General features: G+C 39.7%; 1 protein-coding gene across 1 annotated transcript; it reads left to right on the forward strand.

The window, feature by feature from the left end:
• Positions 1-2,730: 2,730 nt before the first annotated feature.
• On the forward strand, positions 2,731-23,607 carry LOC150087553 (FMRFamide-activated amiloride-sensitive sodium channel-like). Its single transcript, XM_090372532.1, has 9 exons — positions 2,731-3,164; positions 3,282-3,348; positions 5,183-5,337; positions 6,405-6,520; positions 13,684-13,844; positions 14,261-14,359; positions 14,447-14,561; positions 22,744-22,925; positions 23,524-23,607. The coding sequence occupies exons 1-9, from the start codon at positions 2,731-2,733 to the stop codon at positions 23,605-23,607; spliced, it is 1,413 nt and encodes a 470-aa protein (XP_090228658.1).
• The last annotated feature ends 466 nt before the right edge of the window (positions 23,608-24,073 follow it).

A 24,073-nucleotide genomic window follows, 5' to 3' on the forward strand; every position in this document is an offset into this window, starting at 1 on the left:
ACTCTGTAGTTGCCCACTTCGGTCTTCGCGTATTAACCATATTTTTGCAATTCTCCAGTCCACAGAAATCTCTTCCGAGTCCAATAGTGCTCTCATAATTAACCTTAACGGTTCAATGCACTCTGGCCTCCTTCGTCAAAATTACAGGGTATATATGCTGTTAACTCCGAAAGCCTTAATTGCCTTTAGGGTCGAATGTTTTTCTAATAAAAAGATCATCTGTAATTTGATTATCGCTAATTCATCCTGAGCACCCTCACTCACAATTCTTCCATCTCTGGCGGGGTCTCAATGCGAATTACTGAGATTTATAGACGAAATTGCACAGAGTAGCCTCCTCCACACCTATTATGCGTGGGTCCAATCTGATTTGTTTTCTTTTGCTTCCGACTCGTTCGCTTTCCCAATGTTGTTGTTGTTGTAAGGTTTAGGTGCATTAGAAAGTTCAATCATATTGCGCTGTATATAATAAGTCTGTAAACTGCGAGTGCTTCGTGATCAAGTTTCTGTTTGCTGGACGAAAAACCCGAGTTTCTGGGAGAAAAAAAACCATGCTACCCTCGCCGGAGACCAACTAGCTCAGCCACGTTGTGAAAAAGACCCATAAAAATTCCTCACGTCATCGATGGGAATGGAACTCAGGTCTTTTCTACCCGGTATGGTTTTCTACTAACTGTGCTACCCACGAGGGCCCCGTTTGTAGCAAAAAAACACTTGACAGATGCCAATGTTATTGTTGGAAAACGTTTTAGGGTTTTTTTTTTTTTCACGTGCCATGCCATCGGATAGTTGTAAAAATGGTGGCAGGGCACCTGACAGGTTCTCGCACACCAAATTTTTAGAAAGCAAGCTGGGTTTACATTATAATTAATTCTTAAGCTGTTCTAAACTTATCCTGTCTCCTTCCTAATGCATCTCTTCCAACAAGTCGCCAACGAGCAGGGTCAAGAGGTGAGATAATCGCTTGTCATCTTCCCACATCCTCTCACGTGAGGTTTAGTCCCACACGTCCCTTGCAAACAGCACCCTTAGAGAGAACAACGAGCCATTTGTTTGTGTTAAATGGCTTCAGCCTGTTCAAAAATTTCATAAAGCTGGAATTTATGGCAGAGCCGCTATTTTCAACTCTACTCGTTACTGCTGGCAATGCTAGAAGGAGGTTGTGATGGTGTAAGGAGCACAAAACTGGATGTTTGATGATTGGAAGCGTCATATTTTCAGACGAATCATCATTCACACTTTTTTCCAACATCAGGGAGAGGTTACGGTTCGATGTCAAAGGAACCGCATCATCGTGACAGTCTGTGTCAATTGTTAAACATGGTGGAGGATGACAATGGTTTGGGCAGCAATAACTTAGTATTCTTTAAGTAATATCAATATCTTGGTAGTCTTTAGGTCCTATCTTGGTGTTCTTCAGCTCCTATCACCAATCTGAAAGGGTGAATTACTGCCACTGATTACCTTCATATGATGAGTAACCAGGATCATCCCAGGGTTAAAATTTGTTTCCCAGAACCATGGTTTCGGGGTGATAACGCTCCAATACGCAGCTAGATGTGTCCAATCTTGGTTTCAGGAACATGAAACTGAGGCTAAGCATCTTCAACAGCGTGTACAATCAACACACTTAAACCTTACTGGGCTGCTGTGGGCATATTTGGAGAAGAGAGCGAGGAGTTGATTGCCTCCTCCTCCTTCATCACTCAAAGGAGCATAAAACGTTTCTCCATGAAGAATGGTCCAATATTCCTCGTAAGACAGTTGAAGATTTATTTGAATCTATTCCGCGTAGCATGCAAGCTGTTTTAAAAGCAAAAGGTGACTCAACACCATATAGTGCATACCTGTAACTCTTATCAGAGGTGTTTCCATTATTTTGTCCAACCCTGTAAATGTGTCAATAATGAGAGCACTGAACACACATTTTCAAAACCTTGAATTCATATCCTATATTTATTTACCATTGTGAAGTACAATTTCTTTCTCTGAATCTGAGACTTTTGTAGTTCCAAAAGCAATCGCACTCATTTCTTTAAAGTACTGCCCTACATTTCGGGTCTCTTAAATATTTAAACCGACCCTCGAAGTAGATAATTTAGGGCGACATTTTCTCTTAATGATGGAGTGTGTGACACAGAGCTGCTGGTACTGGAAACATAATAGCAAATCAATATGAATCGCTCTGTGGGAGGCCAATAATACTTTCTCCTTCTCAATGGAGTCATAATATTTGGCTTACATCACTTGTTTCGCCTTTGTTTCCTTGAGAAATATTCACACTGTAGTTAGATTTCTCAAAAATAAATCTCTGGAGAAAAATTGCCAGGAATGGGGCAGGGCAAAAAATTAAGAAATAGTTCTTGCCTGAATGGGGGGGGGAAAGTTTTAAGAATTTTTTTACGCTTCGGTGAAGGACTGAATTGTTTTCTTTCTTTCCTCACAGAGGTGGGTTTTCATCTTGAAAAACACGAAACTCTCCATAGAATAAACGCGATTTACAGACACCATGTATTGGCGCCGCATGGTCTCAGTTTCCTTTGACCACATTCTAAATAACAATATCGTTTTATTAAAAAAATAATGTACACGAGGAGAGATTTCAGAATGAGATGCAAGTAATAAATCATATGGATCATTACGATGACATTTTTATAGATTTTATTCGAATTGAATTTCTTTGCAGACACCCCTTGAAACAAAGGCCCCCTGATGTGTCCTCGTTGACAGATGCGTTTTCCGATCCATCCGGCGACTGACAAAGAATCCAAGGACCCATCTTTCAATCCTGCCACCTTTCAAGACATGCCAAAAGTAATCAAAATATACGACGCCTCCAAACTAACGTGTCCAGTCCACGGACGCTTCAGACACCAACATTGCCGTCGAGATGAGGGCAGTGATGAAGACAAAAGTGTGTCCGCGTACTGTAGAGATCTGTTTGCATCTTCTTCGGTGAGTGGAGTGAACCGTATCGCAGAGGCCAAGTCGATAAAGAGAAGACTCCTGTGGTGCGTTATATTCATAGCTGCCCTCACCGGCTTCTTCTATCAGATAGGCAGCTTCCTGGTGCAATTTTTCCAATATCCCACCATAGTAGAAGTTCAAGTCCACAATGCGGGAACCCTCGAATTTCCTTCAATCACCCTTTGTAACTCGAACAGGCAAGACAATATTCAAATAATTCTTCCTCATAACAGAAGAATAAGATTAAATAAATTTTAAAATTTAGTTTATTAATGTAACAAAACATATTTATTCTTTTCTTATATCCTTTTCAGAATACGTAAGTCCCAGTATTGCAAGCTTTATCCAAAGCGTTGTCCCGCAAATCTCACAGAGATGGAGGTAAGTTTATCATACCACAATTGCCATCGGTTTCAATTAACATTTAACTGTCCAATAAAAACTTATTATTGAATTACTGAGTTGGTGCTGTTATATTTCCAAAATGCATTGTCATCACCATCATCCATCCGTGCTATCAGCACTGCAATCCTCCGGTGGTGACTTTGGAAATATTTTTTTTTTACACAATACGATATAGTTGAACCGGATGATCTCCAGTATGGCCATAAATCTTTCCAACGAGTACCGCTGGTACTGATGGAAGATAAGCTCTTACAGGTTTGTTTAACCAATAGGGAATCTTAGATATTTAGCAATCTCTTTGTCTTGTGAACGGAACCCGTCATATCTTATTTAGTATTCTTGGAGTATAAACAGAAAAAGGATTTGACATCATTGGAAACAGACAATCTATTAAAGAGAGAAAAGAAAAATGTTATAACAGCCCTTCTTGTTTACCAATAAGATTCATAGGAATGAATTTCAAATTGTGGACAACCTTTGCTCGAATCAGTAATCAAAATGAAACAAAATGGTTTCGAGAAAATAGATGAACCACGAATGATTTTACTGTTGACGCATTTCACATCTGGTACTTGAAAGTTTTTAATGGTGGATAAGGGTGTATTCAAGGATCATAGATGAATTTTGACTCGCTTTTCAGACCTCTCCTTTTCACAGGTTTCATAAAAGAGGATATCTCTACTTAATCCATACTTTAAAGTGTTAGTAGTAGTATAGTATCTTCTGTACAGCGGCTCCAGGAACATTAGTTCAATCTGCAAATTGGAAAATTGGATAAAAGAATTCATTTGTTTAAAGATCTTGAATTTTAAAACGTCAGCTTCTCTCGCCTGACATGAGAGTATGTGATTCCGATTTTGATGTATTGAAAAGCGTACGTATTCGAAGAAATATCTGATTTTTATAAGAATAGCAAATTATTAAGATCGAAGACATCAAGCAGAATATACTCATGATAGTATTTAAGGCGAACATGACAGCATTAGCGGATTAAGAACGACCCTTCTTAAGAAAAGTTTTAGACATCTTTTGAATGCCAGACTTAGCTCAGTATCTTCAGATCAATAACGAAATGAAATCATAGGAAATAAAATATTTACTGTTCATGGAAGTGACAATCGCTTCTTTCAACTTTGAATGGAAAACTTCACCTTTCGAGTAACTAAAACACCCACAACCAAGAGGCTTTTCCTGGTATTGCTAAATTACTTGGCAGGAATGCTGTACCTTTAAATGTCGTTTCAAATATTGTTTTCTAACGGTAGAAAGGTGTAATTTAGCAAGTTTCTGACTGTTCCCTGTTGTTTTTGTTGTAGTAGTAGGGTTTTAGGGGCATCAGCGACTAAGGCCATATTGCTCGCGTTTATTGCCTGTAAATTGCGTCTGTTCTGTGGTCGATTTTCTCTTTGGGAAGACAAAGCCTGAGACCTAGCCTGAAACCGGCTAATTCAGCCACCGTTGTGAAAAAGGCCTGTAAAAATTCTCACGTCATTGAAGGGACTCGAACTCAGGAACTCAGGTCTCTTCAACCCAGTCTGAAGAGGACGGCAATCGTACCAACATACGAGGGCTGCTGCTCACTCTCTTGGATGGGGTATTATTGTACTGGTAATGAAGGGACCCATTTTCACTGAGCTGCCGAAATGTACAGGCATAATACACAATGGCGCAATATGGTCTAAGTTATTGATGTGCCAAAAACTGTGGGTTTTCTCAATATTACAGAGTCAATAAACAAATTGTCGCTTTTAAAACTTGGAGTTTAAAGTGTTTGAACATCTTTATAACTGTTTTTTTTCTTTTTTATAAGGCATTGTCAGACAAGGAGATCATGGACATTCAGATGCAGATTCTGCAAGAAGGCAATCTGGAAGTGAGAAAATCTCTAGGGCACGATCAGAAAGATATCTTCATCTCTTGTGTATTTAAGGGACAACCATCCCTCGAAGGAGTGGAGTGTATCAGGTAAGAATAATAAAAACAACTTAATATTTTTGTTGAATTTTTCAACCATTTATCAATGACAACCTCCATTTCATATTTTGCTGAAATCGCATAATTGCACACTGGATTGAAAGAAAGTGCTACTATTATTAAATATAGAATAAATGTAATTATATCTCCGATCCAGTTAAAATTAATGGCATTGAAATATTAATAAAATTTGGTAAAAAAATGTTTGAAATCAGCGAAACGATTTTCCTTGTGGATCTCTTAGAGTTAGAGACAGAGGCTGAGATGAATATAATGTCTAAAAATGGGACAAAGAAACGTACAACTCTCTCTCGAGACCAGCTAACTCTGTCACGGTGTAAGAAAAGCCCAGTTCTAAACAAGCGTTGTGTTCGTATTAAAACCCAAACAGAACTATGGGTTATGTTCACAGGAGATTAATTATAATAATAATAAAAACATGTTTCTCGCGTATTATAGTTAGCGAGTCTTTCTATAGTGTCCTCATTCATCTTCCAAATTTTTCTAAAGACTTTTTTTGACAAAAATTTCATAAAAATCTATTAAAATTGCAGAAAATTGGTCTTTGGTATCTTTATTCCAGGTACTGAATCGTGGCCAACAAAATGGCGACATCTATCGAATTATTGGGGAACTAACAGCCAGCGTAATAATTGAATGCATTTTTCTGTTTTCCATGTTCCGTTATTGAGGATGTTGAATTATTTCTTCATTCTCTCCTGCATAGAAATTCACGAATATAAACAAGCGCAATTCTTAGTTTTATAATAAGTGCCAAGGCAGTTAAGGCCACGAGCGTATATTGTTTCTGTAAACAACGCGTATCGTGTTGTAGGTTTGCATGTTTTGCTGGATGAAAGGCCGCTGTTTTCAGAAGTGTGTGTGATCTTTGGACCTGAACACCAAAAAAAATCTTTGTTATCGAATGGAGCCAGCACTCTTAACCCTCAATACGTGAACTTCCACAGCGAGACCAAAATGTAGTTTGACTATTTAAAATAAGAGTTTTCCTTAAGATTCAATTTGGCAAACTTCGATACTTTATTTTGCGTTTTTAGGCAGTTCAAGTACTTCTACGATCCTGATCTTGGCAACTGTTTCACCTTCTCCCCAATCGACGAAAGTGGTGCGGTGCTCAAAGCTACTGAGTCTGACGTATGGCAGGAAGTGAGTGGTGAGTAAGAAGAAACGATTGATTAATACTTTTCAAAACTTATTCTATTGAATTTAACATAAATTACTGCAAAATATTCTTAAAATATTTCCCCAGACTCCATAATCTTTACATGACACGAGATATTTGGTGAAATAGGTCCTATGCATACAACACGTCAGAGAACCTGTTATAAATATGCATACTGGCCTTTGAACAGCCAATTGCAAGAGTGGGCATGCAATATGACACATTCAACAGAATTACCTCAACAGCTCAACAGAATTGATCACCTCAACAAATGCTAGACGCTAGCACGAATCCTGGACTGTAGAGCAGTGGAAAACAGTCCTATAGACGGACGAGTCGTGGTTCGCACTTTACCAGTCTACCAGTCTGATGGCCGTTCCTGGGTGTGGCGAATTCCAGGAGAACAGTTCCTTTCTAATTATATCCTCCCAAAAATGAAGTTTGGTGGAGGCAGTGCCATGGTATGGGGCTCCTTTCATAGTTTGGCTTGAGCCCATTAGTCGTTATCGACAAAACCATGAATGCTGTGCAATACCAGGACAGCCTGGACAATTATGCACTTCCAACATTATGGCAATACTTCGGGAAAGGCCCATACCTGTATCAGCAGGACAACGTGCCATGCCATGCCATACTGCTGTGGTGGGTCATAACAGAGTGGTTTGTGGCATGTGTATGGTAAAGGTGGATTTGGCCAACCCAGAGTCCATCCTGATCTGAACCCTATCGAGCATCTTTGGGTTGTATTGGATTGCTGGGTACGTGCACATCGAGATCGCCCTAAAAACAAAACAAGGCCAAAGATTAGTTATTCAAAATGCTTGCCTCAGGTTAACTTTGTTATTCAAAAAATCATTTTGTAAGGGGTTTTTCCTGGGTTTATACACTGTCCTACCATTAATATCAGAATACACATGTACCTGCATATTTACAAATATTCTTTATTTACAGCAAAAACACGTGCCAAAACCTTTATAATAGTCTCTAATCTACGTGAAACAATCTCCACCAGATTTTTGTAAATATCCTCTGATATTTTCCACCTATCCGCTTTCAAAGAGGTGGAAAGTTTACCTCTTGTTTTTTTGGGGGGGAGGCAGTTTCTTCTCACAATCATCAGAGGATCCAAATCATTTCGGAGATTCTCTCTAGAACAGTGGTTAGGGCGCTGGGCTGGCCAGTTTAACTTTTTTTCGACGCTCCTGTTCTCAAACCAGTCGGAACGCGAGTAGTATGACATAGAGCGTTGTTCTGCTGATGGGCCTTTCCCAACGTGTTGCCGACGTAGATAACGCATTTCTGCGCAGAACGTCTAGACAGACCTCCTCAGCGTTCATGGTTTTATCCAAAGCAACCAATGGTCCTGGACCAAACCATAAAAAACAGCTCCAGACCATTACGCTGCCTCCGTCAAACTTCATTGCCAAGACGATACAGTCCAGCGGTACCTTTCTCCGGACATCTACCACCAGGCATGACCGTCGGAATGCTAGAACATGCACTGTGACTGGTCATCCAAACCACACAGCCTAGCCTTCCATTGGTCTACAGACCAAGAATGGCACCAAGTTAGACGGTGTCTGTCATTTTTCGGGGTGATTAGTGGCTTGTGAACGGCTACACGATCGTGGTACCACATATCATGTTGTGTCCTTCAAACTCCACCGGTGCTGACGTTACACATCTCACTGAGAACTCGTGTGAGTGCTGCGACAACGTCGACCTGCGTTCCCAACAAACGATTTTTTGTTTGCAGGGGCCCACCTGTAACGTTCCATCAGCTTCGGAAATTTTCCACTCGTTTCTTCAAACCCAGGCTGCTTCAATTTGCTGTTCACACTACTAATCGTCAACCTGGGGATCTTGAGAACCGTTGAAATGTCACATACGCACCGACTGCTACTGTCGCACCATTATCATTCTGCGCCAAAACTCTGCATTCACAATCATACTACTGTCCTCTAGAAGCAGAGTCAGAAGAAGAGACTGGAATTTCACAACTCGGATCTGAACTTACTTTTCAACGATCCAAGGAGTATTTCCCATATCCGCAATACTTTGCATAGCGAGTCTTTTCAAAATAAAACCAACTTGTCCCTGCCTCTGCTTCTATCATCTTGTTGCTTTGGACCCAGCTTCATCATCTGTTCCTGCTATCCACGACTCTGCTACATCAGCGGATCCTAATCTTTGATGAATTGCAGAGATGTGGCCCACCTCTTCGTGGCGTTGACGGATACTGGGAAGACACGCAACACATGCCCATTTTCTTTAACTTATTCTCCATGATGCATTAGTTCTTTAACCTGCCGTGGTACTTTAAACATTTGAGACAAGAGGATTGTTCCAGAAACCGCATCATTAATCGTTAAAGAATTTTGATTTATTTACGTTTTTTGTATTTGTTCCTTAGGTTCTGGGCACACATATGTAAATAATAAATTAAACAATTTAATGAATTTGCAATTAATGAATTGATTACCTTTTTTAATATTAGGGCGCCCTTAAATAACACCTCTCTTTTCCTCTTCATATGGATTTTGAATTCCTATAATTCAAAATACTGGCCTCGATACTAACATCTTCATTCCATTCTCTAATGATGACCAGCTTATCACAAACATTAATGAAATCTTAATCCTTTGTACATTGTCACTGGATAGCGGTTCCTGAAAAGGAATTTCTGCAATTATCTTCCAAAACAAAAAAAAAAAAAAATTTCGCACATATATCCTGCGACCATCCTTTTTCAAATTAAATTTACGAGGGGCGTTCAATAAATTATCTACCTGAGGTACTTTCCATTGTTATTTTTCAATGACTCATGATTTATCATGTTCCTGCCCATCTTGAATAATACTAATTTTGATCGCATTAAGTTTTTAGTTTGTGCTGCTACAACAAAAAGAAGGAAGGCACCTATATCAAATTATGGATTTGCTGAAATTGGAGTATCATTCAACCATCAATTTTCTCACCAAAGAAGGAAATGGGCCAAAGGCCATTCATTAAAGGGTGATAGTGGTGTATGCCAACAGTGCACCTTCAGAGTACCAAGTGAACCTCTGGTCAAAACAATTCAAAAGGGGGTAGAGAGTCCATCGAAGGTGATCCACGTCGAGGAAGGCCTGTGACAGCAACCACTCCTGGAATGTGCCAAGCTGCGGACACCGCTGTGCTGAATGACAGATGTTTAAAGGTGTCCCAAATCTATAGCGAATGTGACACATCTGAGAGAACAGTTATAACCATCCTCCATTAATATTTGGCGATGACTAAGATCAGTGCAAGGTAGGTCCCCAGATTTCTAACCCCCGTGCAGAAGGAATTCAGAGTATGGTGTTGTGAAGAGAATTTAGAGCTTTATGGATGGGATCCTCAGCTTTCATCTCCAGAATTGTTACGGGTGATGAAACATGGGTTCATCACTGGGATCCAGAGATCAAGCAAGGATGAATGCAATGGATGCACAAGGATTCTCCCCCGCCCAAAAAATTTCGGAACCAACCTTCAGCTGGCAAGATTATGGCCACCATTTTTTGGGATGCTAAGGGAATTGTGTACATTCAACTCTACTTGGAACAGAAGCAGACAGCCACTGGAGCTGTCTACGTATGTCCCCCTATTGTACAACCTAAAGAATGACATAAAGGTGAAACACCATGGAAAACTTTCCAGAGGTGTGCTGCTTCTTCGGGGCAATGCACCAATGTGCAGGTTGCATGCTGTTACTGCTGCGAGAGACAATGACTTTACAGAACTTATCCATCCGCCTTACAGGCCGGATCTAGTCCTCAGTGTCCTGTTTCGACACCCCTAGAAAAACCTACGTGGACGTCGCTTTGCTGATGATTATGAACTGAAGTCTGCTGTTTCTGCGTTCTTTGATGGGCAGGACAAAAAATTGTTTGCAAACAAAATGGAACAAGTATGTTGAAGTTCAGGGTAGCCTACCAAATATAAGCAAAGTGAGTGACTATCAGATAGCAGTCTGTAATTACTCTGAGGTCAACTTCCAGTATATAATGACGAGTTCGTGTCAAAGAAAGCAACTTCATTATCATTGGATTTCAAAGACCACAGTTTAAGACTCTGTATGAACTCAAGCAACAAAGTTCAACACTTGGGAAGTTTGAACGCAGCTGATTCGCGCAGTAAATTATGACATATGAAAATGCAACCTATGTGGCAGGATATTTCCTTAAAGAAAATATCGTACCAGGAGATATCCTTCTTCTTAATCTTAGAGGAAACGATATTTTCTTTTCTTAAGATTAGGAAAAGGAAGTACCGCAGTATCACCTTTCTTAAAATCGGATCAGCCCTCCCTACCAACTCATCTACATGAATTTGTCATAGATCTCGTCACTCGTCAACCTAAAGAAGCCTCTGCTCCGAATTTACTCCACTTCGGTCATCCCCATCTTAAATTACAACTCGTGTTGATATTCAATCAGGTAAATGCACTTCACTATCTGTTACATAAGTTTTAAATTACTTTTCTCGTTTTCAGAAAACGTCATTTATCTTACATGATTTGTGCAATACATAATACTTCTAGTTTCCCGAGTTTAGGGTCACCCTCACTTTCTGTAGTTGAGACTCCCTTAATTTTTAACTGAGTTTTCTCCACTCATTAACTATTTTTAACGAGATTTAAAGTCCTGGTGTAATTTAACACGATCATTTTGAATATGGCGTCAGAACGAGATTTTAATCTCAAAATGCAAATCAGGGTGGTTATAGTTCTCCTACTATAAAAGCATTCATTTTCCTGTTAATTATGGATCTAATTAAGTTTTGTTTGGGAAAAATAGATGTCTGAGAGGTTCACATTGGTAGATGGTTATTGACAGAACACTCGCAAGCTGAGGTAGCTGGAGTTGTAAATCTGTAGCCGTGATCGCATGCATATGGTTCTTGAAAACAGAAGCATCAATCTCATAATCAAGAGGTCATATTCTTCACCCAGTGATCTCAAAGAATTCGATCATGTGTATTCTCTTAATGTCTCGAGACTTGTGGGTGTAACTTTATTTTTTTACGCCAGTGACTGACTAACTCAGCCACGAAGTGAAAAAACCGGAATTTTTGGAGAAAACCATGCTACCTTTGCCTGACAAACTCAGCCACGCTAAAAACACCCATAAACATTCCTCATCGACGGGACTCGAACTCAGGTCTTTTCCATCCGCTAAGGGAGGACAGCGATTCTACCCACAGGGGCTGTGTGGAGAGGACGCTGATTATACAAGAAATACATACATATATGAAATATACACTGCTTGAAAAAATTAACAGAGCACGTTGAAAACGTGTTCTGTTAATTTTACTGGTGTACTGTTAAATTTGGTGGTGTACCATAGAATAACGATAAAATGAAGAGACAGCGAGAAACTTCTGACAAGTATAAGGGACATGTATAGGGGTTGTATAAGAATTACACAAGTCGATACAAGAAGTTCGAACAAAATGGTCACGCAACATCAGTACGGTGTATGATCCCTCCAACAGCTGAACAGGACTGATAGCGGTGAACCATACTCGATAAAAAGGGTATCTATAAGATTCTGTAACAATAAATCCCATTCTTCCACCAGTCCGAACTTTAACTCACCAGTTGACTGAAAAGTTGGCCATTGGAGTGCAATTCGACACCCAAGGGACGCACATGTTCGATAGGATTTAAGTTTAGTGATCGTTCTGGCCACGGAATTTGTTGGATATCTTCAGTTTCAAGGTATTGCTCCACCACCTATGTGCACTGGCCTTTTCGGACATGAAAAGAAAATCTGGACCAACTGCACCCCTAAAATGTCGCACATGGGGTTCGAGTATTGATTCTAGGTACTTCTGCGCTGGACCGCTATCAAAAACATGAAGAGGGATCCGGCCGTTGATTATTATTGTGGTACAACACGAGAACCTCGCCTCCACCGTAAGTATACTTTTCTCTGATGTTGGAGGGAAGGTACCGCATTCCTCGTTGTCTCCAGATGAAATAACGTCTACGATCCGTTTGTCGGCTAAAACGGGACTCAGAGAACAGAACTTATCCCATTTGTCAGGGATCCAAGTCAAATGTTCATGGTACCAGTTTCGACAAGCTCTGTGCCGTGGTTTGGGGTTAATGGGATACAGACCACTGGCTTCCTTGCGTAGAATCCACTTGAATTGAACCTTATTAACACAGTTCGGTTGGAAATCTTTTCACCTTTGGCCGCGATAACTTGAAAAAACAGTTGACGACAGGATATTGTAGGGTTCCGTCTTGCTGTTAGAGCCAGATAACGGTCTCTTCTGTTCGACATAAGCCTCGGGCGACCTTGGCTAGCTCTTCTTGTAATGGTTCCTGTTTCCTGAAACTGCTTCCATAACTAACTATTACATTAGGGTCACCCGGTAATTTTTTTATAAACCCATGTGTTTATTTTGTCTGTAAATTGCGTTACTTGTCTGGTCGATTTGCCTGTTTTTCTGAACGTTTTTGGGGGAAAACCTTGCTATCTACGCCCAAGACCGACTAACTCAGCCACGGAGTGAAAAAAAGCCTATTAAAGTTCCTCGCATCATCGAATGGGATTTTAACCCGGGCCTTTTCCACCCGGTCTGGGTAGAACGGGGATGATTCTGCTTCCATAGTGCCGAGACGGCACTGCGTGACACAACACAGTAAGCCAACGTGCCACCTCCGCCTACGACTGCCCGGCTTCAAGTCTTCCAATGGCCGCCATCTCAAAGAATCATCTAAAGATTCTAAAGGACGATGACTTGCCAACCTCAGCACTGGAGATGCGGCTTTCTCACTGAGCAAGCCAAAAAACGGGAATGTAGGGGTGTAGTTCGCAACCAGTCTTTCTATAGGCATGAATAATTTGCATAACGTGCGGCTCTGTATGGTGGTAGTTCAATTTATATTGGATAATCGAATTTTCATGCCAGGACGCCTATTATATCAAATATTCGTCTTCGGCAACACCGTTCACAATAAAATATTCACGAAAAACATTTTGTTCTGTTAATTTTGTCGAGCTGTGTATATTTGGGCTCTACAGCTGAAGTTTTCAGGTGTAAACAATTAACTTTCAGTTCTTACTGTGAGGCTCTGTTTCTTCTCATTATCTCGACAATAATGATCTTTCTTCTTCTTACAGACTTGCTGCTAGTCGTGAATATTGAGGCAGCCGAATACCTCGAACCTTCCAGGGACCCGAGCATATTAATTGCATTTCACACCCCCGATGTCTATCCAGAACCATTTGCAGAAGGGATACAGATGAAGCCTGGTTTTGCCTATAACATTGCTTTAAAAAAGGTAAGCATTAAAATGGTTATTATTAGCAACCTTCACTCATAGAATGCAGGTGACCTTTACCCATACAGCTTTAGTAGATTAATAGATGTATTATTAATTTATTATATAATTCCTTTCATTATGGCTGCGACATCACGTGACTCGCTATTTCCCGCAGCGTTCCTTGTTATTCTGGTCACAGTCCAGCTGCATAAATCTGACCTGAGTTTCCAAGGTAACCGATCACATTTCGTTCGTTTCTGATTACCGAAGAAACGTGATAAATCGCTACTAAAGCAACCCCGTTTCGTGGGATCGTTTTGGAAATCACAACAAACAGAACACCTGGTCAAAGTCTGGCTTGATGAACTTGTCCTTTGGCTAATGAATTTTCCACTTCGATTAACTGTTACTGATCCTATTTTCTTTTCTTCCAGACTCAAATTGAAATGTTGCCTCTTCCCTACAGCAGCAATTGCACTGACTATAATTCCCTCCCGTGGGATAAACTTCACGATCGTACTTTGAGTACAAGAGTAAGTAAGGTTTGTTTTCAATATTATCTTCACAAAAAATTCAGGATTGAGAGGATTTAGATGTTAATAAATGGTTTCTTTCTTTAGATGTGTACTGCAGAATGTTCGCAGTCCCTACAGCTAAGCAAATGTGACTACGTCACGGATGACCTCAGTTTGTTCTTTGATGATCTTCCATGGGATGATGATGAGATCGAACCAGGTATGAACAACCAGCTTAATTTATATCAGCCAGGTTTTGCAGAATTAGGAATTAATAGAAAAGACAAATGTGCATTTGGACCAATAATCTCTCTCTTTGTCTTTTAGAGAAAAGGGAATGCGCTGAACTGGTCTCCAACGAAACGCAAGATTTCTGTCGATCACTGTGTAGAGTCCCATGCAAGTAAGTGGCATTGTCTGCACTCGCAAAAAATTTATTCGTTAGATATATGACCAACAGAATGTTCTAGTAATTTTCTTGCAATTCCTTGTACAGAAAAACTTCTTTTGAAACCACCATGGATACTTCTGCATGGCCCCGACGTTCAAAAGTAAGTAAAATTTGCATTCGTCATATTTCATTGTTTCTTTTATTATTCTTTGTACCTTACTCTGATATAATACACCATAAAGTACGATACCCTAGAGTAAAATTCATACACCATCTAGTTTGGATAACACGGGTTTTAATGAACAAATTAATAAGGTGTAGGCCAATCTTTGTACTCAGTGACAGCATCATGGGACTCCTTCAACCAGTTTCTTGTAGCAGGATGCAATTAAATCTCTTTGGAAGTTGATCTCTGCTATTACTTGAACACTTTTAAACTTATTCCTGCTTTGTACAATGAATGAATGTCAGAATACTTTTGAGGGTAGTACATATCAATTTGATCACCATTACCAAATTGGTCGATGCACCAAAGAAAAATTTCTGAACAGCCATATCAAGTGCAAACAAACGTAAGTGACGTCAGGAATTTTAATGGACTTTTTGTCAATTTGTGGCCGATTTAATTGATCTCAGGCAAACCGATCAAAGAATACAGGAACTTTACAAATACCTCATGACACCCAACACCTGCAACGTACACAGAAACCCTTAAATTAGTTTTCATCCACCCATATAGTGTGACATCCCCATGTACCTCTTGCAAAGGCTATTTCTTTGATTTTATTTTGACATTAATTTCTCTTGACAACTCACAAGTTCACATTAATAAGTAAAAGGATTGTCATTCTGTGAGGAAGGCATACTGGACACTGAACAATGAACACTGGACAAAGGTTTCATGCGCAAAAGTAAAATTATCACATAAGTTTCAGTAGATCAACCCTTAATACAACACACCTACATTCTGAGTACGTAAGACCTGGCAGCTGGTTGCACAATATTACGCAATGTCCTCTATTCCAGTGATTTCAATTTTTTAGCCAATATTCGTGAATTTTCGATTGTTCTGCAAATGCTTTTCTTTGGATAAACTGGCCGGGTCTGTTAATTTAGCTCCAATTTCTCTGAAAGCAAGCATCTGAAAGTGTAATTTAACACTAGCGATTTACTTACTAATACGTCATCCGTTCCCATAGTTACACTTTATTTGGGGTACTTATTCTACTTAGATACAGGAAATAGCAGCACAGGGAAATATATTCTACTAAAGGACGAAGAGATTCAAGTTAAGTTTTGGGGACAGAAATGAAGGGTAGTCTTCGTTTTTAACTCCGGGCATATGTGCAAATTAAATCAAAAATTTCACGATTAAATCCTACCATTAAATAATAATGGTAGAAACTTTTCATTGGGACAAACATTTTAGCATTAGCAGGGGGAAATGATGCAAGAAAGCAAGCTTATACAGCATCAGCAAAAAATACACCTCCCATTTCACCCATTCATTTCCTCCAATAATTTGTCTACTTCTTTCTAAAATTTATTCAGGCTATCCACTTCCACAACAACAGATGGAAGTTTCTTCCAGCAATCAACCACCCGTTGGCTGAAGGCAAACTTCCGCACATCTATTCGGCAACCGTCCTTACCCAATATGAATTTGTGCCCTCTCATGTGTGTGGTTTGAGCAAGAGGAAGAATTTCATTAGCATTGAGCCTGTTCAATCCATTCAAAGACTTAAACACCTCGCAGGTGTCTAGTTCAGCAATTTGCAGAACTGAAGCCTTGTAGTATCCAATCAGATTGGTTAGACAAGATTTCCCCTTAATAAACCCATGGTGTGTCTGATATACAATTACAGCATTGTCTAGAAGATACTGCATTACTTCTTTAACCAGTGACTCCGTTATCTTCCCTGGAACACAAGTTAAACTAACAGGTCTGTAATTAAATGTGTCGCCCTTTGATCCCCATTTGTGAATTGGGATATAGTTGGATATCTCGAGTCCGCATGGAACCCTCTGAATCCAAGGATGATATCATAATTATGACTAAGGGTTTGCTTACTTCCTTCGGAGCCTCCTTTAATATAACTGGATAGATCCCATCCGCCTCAGGTGCCTTTCTTATGTTTAACTTCCACAATTTCTCCTCCACTTTGTTCACAGTTATTACAAAGTCATTTAGCTCCCTGGTAGAATTTTATAAGCTTCTGTCCTCCACTTTCCTACAGAATTCCTCATGTGTGAATGTAGATGTAAAATACTCATTGAGTTCGTCAGCAACCTGAGGAGGATCATCAATAATCGAACCATCGATATCGAGTGGACCAGTCTGATTCATCAGCTTCCTTCTAGAGTTTACGTAAGTAAAGAAGTCTTTGCTGTTTTTCTTTGCATCCTTTGCCAAAGGTTTCTCATAATCTGCCTTCGCTTGCCTGGCCTCCTTTGTAACTTGTTTACATACCAGCTTATATCTACCATAAGTTTCTGGTAATTTATACATCGCATGCAGTTTTCTTCTCTGTCACATGTCTAATTAGTTCATCCAACATCCATTTAGGCTGTACCTTGAAGAGTATTTCTTAGTTGGTATGAAAAGCCTAGTAGCTTCCAAGACTAATTCCTTGGATGCTTCCCATTTAGAATTTGCTGTTGGTAACATCATCAGTCGGTTTCATTGTATACAAATTAAAAATCCTATAATTTACAAAAACAGTTGCACTATTTCCTCCCATTTACAATCCGTATTGCGTCTGTAAATTGCGTGTTCTCTTGTCAATTTGCCTGATTTGCTGGATGAAAAACCGCGGGTTCAGAAGGAAAAACTTGTTATCTACGCCTGAGACCGACTAACTCAGTGGAGTGAAAAAAGCTCCCCGCGCCATTAACGGAATTCTAACCGGGCATTTTTCACCCACTGTGGGGGAGGATGGTGATGAACTACAGTGCTACGTGCAGACTGATTCGAAAGCATCATTTTATGATAACTATTTTATGTTTCAATGTTTATTTAAACTTATCTTGTGTCGTAAGTTAAATAAATTGTGAAATTTTATACCGCTGAGTTAAATTCTTTAAAATTCGTGGGTTAAACTTCAATATATCGTTGTCTAAATTACAATGGAAAAATGTCAATATTGTGTATTTTAGAATTGATGTAAAAATTCAGCTACCATGCAAATTATTCTTTGTTGTAAGTCATGCATACTGGTAATTTTTCTAGATAAATCAGATTCCTGAATTGGGAAAATGGCAGAAAAAATCATGGGAACATATAACGTAAGTAATAATATTTTTTAATAATGTACATGGAGTGGACAGAAATCATGGGATACCTACCTAGAAACAGGTAAGCCCATCTTTCGCTCGGATAAGGGCAGTCACAAGGGGAGGCATTGAGTCCACTAGTTCACGAAAGCGTTCCTCAAGTATTTCCATCCATGCTTGCTGCACCACTGTCCATAATTCCGTCGCATTCCTGGGTGAAGGATCCAAAGCTCGAACGGGCCTTTCCACAGCATCCCAAAGATGTTCCACGGGATTCATGTCCCGTGAACAGGGAGGCCATTCCATGGTGGTAAAATCTGCGGAATGCTCTTCAAACCATGTTCTAGTCACCACAGCTCTGTGGGGAGGCGCAGTGCCCTGTGGGTGCACAATGACCATGAAGGGATGCAGATTGTCTGCAAGGATGGACACGTAACCTGGACCGTTCAGAGATCCGTCTAGACATATCAGAGGTCCCAACGTGTGCCTGTTGAACACGCCCCACACCATTACCGGCCATCCACCTGCTTGAACAGTTCTTTGTTATCATGACGGATGTATAGCTTCATGCGATTTCCACCAGAAACGCACCCTTTTCGTCCATTCTATATAACTAGAAACTGGACTGATCGGACTAGGAAACTCGTTTTCAATCGTCCAAGGTCCAGTGGCGATGTTCTTTCGCCCAGTTGAGGAGCAGAGTCCTGCGTCGTGCTGTTAGCAATTGGACTCTGGTGGGTCTGATGGTCTTGTTGGAGACGTATCTGGAACCTCCCTCGTTGAAGTCGGCGGTGAGGTCCTTTGTGCCACTGTCGCCCTCCGATTGACTGAAACCATGCAAGACAGATTGCTCCGTTCATTCACCACCTTTCTCCTCCCGCCAACAGCGCTGCCCACGATGATATATCATTCCGGAAATAGCGTATTCCCGATACACTGTTGATATTGTCGAACGGGAATAGTGCAATTTCTGTATCACCTCAGCGATAGAGTGACCGGGACCTCTTTCAAAGTCGCTTAACTCACGAAGTTGCATGAAAGACATGAAAAATTGCGTCTCCGTTGCTTGTTCATCTTTTTTAAATCAATTCTTAGGCATGATCCACAAAACAGTGTAGCACGTAACACAGATAATGCATAGATAAGTGTTTAATTTGCATAATTACATTCGGCTATGGTAAATACTTCATTTAACTCGATATATATATCCATATTCACATCGAATTAGCGTCTACGTGAATGCAGTAATGCGGTGTACCTGCCAAGCGGTGGATTCGTCCGCTAGTCAGACGGGTGATTGCATCGCTTTGCCCAGGAACCAGGTGTCCCATGAATTCTGTCTTTTTCAATGTATGTATGCATGTATGAATTTCTTGTTTTGGGTTGCACCTAAGACGCTTCCCGGCGTCTTAGGTGCAGCCCAAACGGAATAGTACAAAATGATGCATCCATTGGAGGCAGACTGCCCAATCTGCAAAATAAAAATTTTAAAAAATAGTGTTAGAACATCTCTACACATCTATCAATAGCAAATCCTGTACATCACTAGATTAAATAGTAATATCATCTCCATAACCGAGGAAGACCAAGACATCCAAGTCTCTGCTTGAACCATCTTAAGATATATTTAAGCTGAAACTAACATAATCTCCAGTTAAAATAAATTAGCAAGACAACTCCAATTTTAATTATACTCATAACATATACTGTGTTGCCACTTTATTAGGTACACCTACCTAGTAGCGTCTTGAGCTCTTTTAGCCTTCAAAACAGCCTGAATTCGTCTAGGCATGGATTGAACAAGATGCTGAAAACGTTGTGCAGGAATGGAGTACCAAGCAGACATGAGCGTGTCACGCAGTTCCTTGAGATTCGACGGAGGTGTAGAACTGCAGCGAACAGCTCTTTCCAGCTCATCCTAGAAAGATGTTCAATAGGTTTGAGATTCAGGGATTGAGTGGGCCACTGCATAAATGAAAAGTCATTGTCATGTTCCTGGAACCATTCCATAGTGATTCGGGCTTTGTGCACCAGCGCATTATCCCGCTGGAAGTAAAAATCTGACTAAATGACAAGATAAACTGTCAACATGAACGGATGCACTTGGTCAGCAACGATGTTTAGGTACGATGTGGCATTCAGACGTGAATCTATGGGTATCAACGGACCCAACGTGTGCCAAGAAAACATTCCCCACACCATATCACTGCCCCCACCACCTTGCACAGTAGTCGTCAGACATGACGGGTCCAATGGTTTCATGTTGTTTTCGCCAAATTCTGAACCTTCCATCCTCATGATGCATCAGGAACTTCGACTCGTCAGACCAAGCAACTGTTTTCCAACCCTCTATAGTCCAGTGCTGGCGTTGCTGTACCCACAAGAGGCGTGCTTTCTTGTTCTTCACTGATAACAAAGGTACGCGATGTGGCTGTCGGCTGTTGTAGTCCATTCGCGACAAAGTGCAACTAGTGGTCCGTTGTGATATTTTGTTCTGCGCACCAAAGTTGTATTCTGACGTGATGTGCGACATTGTGGCCCGTCTGTTCGCTTGCACAATTCTAGCCATCCTCCTCTGGCTTCTCTCGTCAACAAGCGATTTTCTTCCACAGGAGTGCCGTTGAGAGGATGTTTTCTGTTCGTTGCATCATTCTCGATAGCACTCTTTTTCCCCATTCTTGCTACGGTTTGTACGCTTAACTGATAATAGAAAGGTTGTTCTGCTGCATTTATATCCACAACTGTGGGCATGTGACCTGCAATATTGTGGGACAAACCATTTGTATGCACGGCAGGGGTGTACTTAATAAAGTGGCAGCACAGTGTAGATGTGCAGATGTATCCCCAATTCACAAAGGGGATCAAATGGTGACATGAGTAACTACAGACCTGTTACTTTAACTTCTGTTCCTGGAAGAATAATGGAGTCACTGGTTAAAGAAGCATGGAAAGATCACCTAGACAAGACTATAGTAATAATTATTCAGACGCAGCATGGGTTTATTTAGAGAAAGTCTTGCCTGACAAATTTGATTGGATACTATGACGTGGCACAAAGGAACTGGATGCAGAAAATAATTTTGATATCATATACTTGGATTTCAGGAAAGCTTTTGATACTGTTGCACGTGGAAGACTGCTGTACAAATTGGAGCAGTATGGGATTAAAAGGAAAGTTGCTACAATGGATGAAAGAGTGGTTGAGTGAGAGAAGACAGAGACTGGTAATCAATGGACGCTGCTCTTGGCGGAATAACGTTATTAGTGGTATCTACCAGGGTTATATGTTGGATCCATTGTTGTCTGCTGTATTTATTAATGATAATGATGAAGGTATATCAGGCTTAATGTCCAAGTATACAGATGATACAAAGGTTGGCAAGGTTGTTAATGACAGTAATGACAGTGTGCTACTGCAACAGGATCTGAAAAGTTGGGCAGATGGGCTGAGAGGTGGTAACTGAAGTTTAATATTGACAAATGCAAAGTGCTGCATATGGGTAGCAATAACCCCAGAGAGACGTACCAACTGTGTGGTACAACAAATAGGATAGTAGAAAATTAAAAAGACCTGGGAGTAATTGTGCAAACAGATATGAAGTTTTCTGAGCAGTGCAGACAGGTTGCCAGGGAAAGACATGGGGTATTGTCAATGATATACAGGAATTTTGCTAACACGGATAAGGAGGTGATTATCTCTTTGTATAAGGCAATGGTCAGGCTACGCTTTGAGTACTTTGTAGAGGTCTGGAGACCACCCTTTAGGAAGGATGAAGAGCTACTGTTGGGGGTACAGAGAAGGGTAACGAGATTGGTCAAGGAAATAAAGGGGTGCACTGTCCAAGAAGGGCTTATATGGAGGCAAGGAACCTGAGAGGCGATCTAATTGACGTCTTTAAGGCTTTGAAGAGATTGAGCAAGCCTAGTGCTGATGGGACTCGTCCTCTTGTTTAGACTATGCACATGTGGGGGCATAAATTCAAATTTAGGATAGATGGTTGCAGAATACGTCAGTGGAAATATGCCAATATGTATTTTTATAAATAGTTTAAATTCTATGATCCACAAAAAAACGACATAGCCCTCGTAATTCCATACAATTTAATAATTATTTTATTTTGTTGATTGTTTATTTAATTTTTGTAATCTAATATTAAAATTTAATTAGTTCATTTTAACATTATATTACAAAAATAAATTTAATTATTAATTATCAATTAATTAAAAATTTATATTGTAATATAACTGTCATTTAGGCTTATTCGATTACTAATTAATTAAATAAAGTTATTTCATTTATTTAATAATTACATTTAATTAATTGAATATAATTGTTAAAATTAAGAATTATAAATTAATTAATTTATTGTTAATTTAAACAATATTAATTATTATTAATATAAAGCGCAGAGGTGGCCATTGTATATGCACGTAACTATGGCGACAAACACAAAATAAAATTACAACGGAATTAATGATATTCCCTCTTATTTCATATAACACAATAATAAATTGAAAGTCATTTCTAGAAATTCTTTTAAGAAATTCTTATAAGATACTAATAAAGCTGGTTCTTATTTTTAGAAACAACTTGGCTCGAGCCCGGATATATTATCTCACAATGGAGAGCACGTTCTATCGTCATTCGCCAAAATACCAGGTTCGCCATGATTTATTATGTTTCCAATAATCGCACTTTATTAGAATTAATATATTTTTAAATTCCTTTTTCTGCCAGTTCCACAGAAAAGCGATGTAAATAGAGTGATAGAGAAATTTAAGATTAAACTTCGGTGGAAAATCTTATCCATGGATCTTTACTACACGGTGCACTGGAGAAGTTTACCTCCTCCTACTTCTTCGCAGAGATTGCACGAGCTGTCCCTTCGCGTAATTTTGTTTGCCAATTTAAAACCAGTGGTAAGGGAGGCGGGGGGGTGACCCCTAAACCGTTTATTGGGAAACGAGTTTCCTCCCTTTAGCGCTACGTTTATCCAGTGCTCCATGTCCCAAAGATCCATGGGTAAGAGTCTTATATTGAAGTGTAATCAAATTTAATCCAGTATGAAAGTGGTGGAGAACCAATTTAAAGCTGGCTAATTGAATCCCTGACACTTTGTAGCTGAAGTTCTTGTGCTTTCGAACGTGCTCCTGTAAAGGATCAAAAGTTAAGTCTAGAAATTTCACATTTTAAGCGTAGAATGTAATTAATTTTAGACGTCGTGTTTCAGAAGGTGCTCCAGCAATAAATTTGGTTTTCAACCATTCTGCTAATAAACTATAAAGTGGACTTAATAGATTCATACTCAGTTATTATTTTTATGCATATATGCATTAAAATTACAAAAAAAAAACAGAAATTCAGTTGGTAAGTTCAGTATCGTGGTGTATTGTTGAAGTTAACCTGAAACTGGTTCATTTGCACAATGCACCAACACCAATAACGCCTAACTGAATAACTAATAGCTAATTTCCGGTTGATATGTTAATTTTTTCTTTTTATTTTTGTTTAATTAAGCTTGAAGCTTCCCAGTTATTAAATAAATTTTTCGCTGCAGCTAAAACCAAATTTTCCTCAGCCAACTTGAAACAAGATGGCTGAGGGAAATTTGCATCTCTCAAATTACACTGACCCACTTTATTTTGACAGTTGAGAACTTGTGCACTGAAGCATATTTAACGCACACACATTACGTGACTGGTGCCTGTGTTTGAAAATAACACAATCACGTAGCATGTGACGGACATAGACCCTGATAAAGGTCTCGGGAAGTGAAGAAGACCACTTATATTCGACGGTATATACCAGCAATGGAAATTATAAAATCTTACCTCACTCAAAAGAGATGTGTAATTGCAGATGCCTATCTGTCAGGGATTAGTATAAAAGGCAGTTAACGTTGCTAAGCGTTCCATTCACCAGCTCTGATCATGGCAAATTAAATACATCCTGAAGTGTTACAAGTCTGCCTCAACGGTGATGAGATCTTCGACTTGTCACCATTACTATGCACATGATCAGTTTGAGGAATTGGACAGGGATTTTACACAATCCCAGATCTGAATCC

This window comes from Mastigoproctus giganteus, chromosome 4, assembly GCF_048544385.1.
Source record: "Mastigoproctus giganteus isolate SK-2022 chromosome 4, ASM4854438v1, whole genome shotgun sequence".
NCBI classification, from domain to species: domain Eukaryota; kingdom Metazoa; phylum Arthropoda; class Arachnida; order Uropygi; family Thelyphonidae; genus Mastigoproctus; species Mastigoproctus giganteus.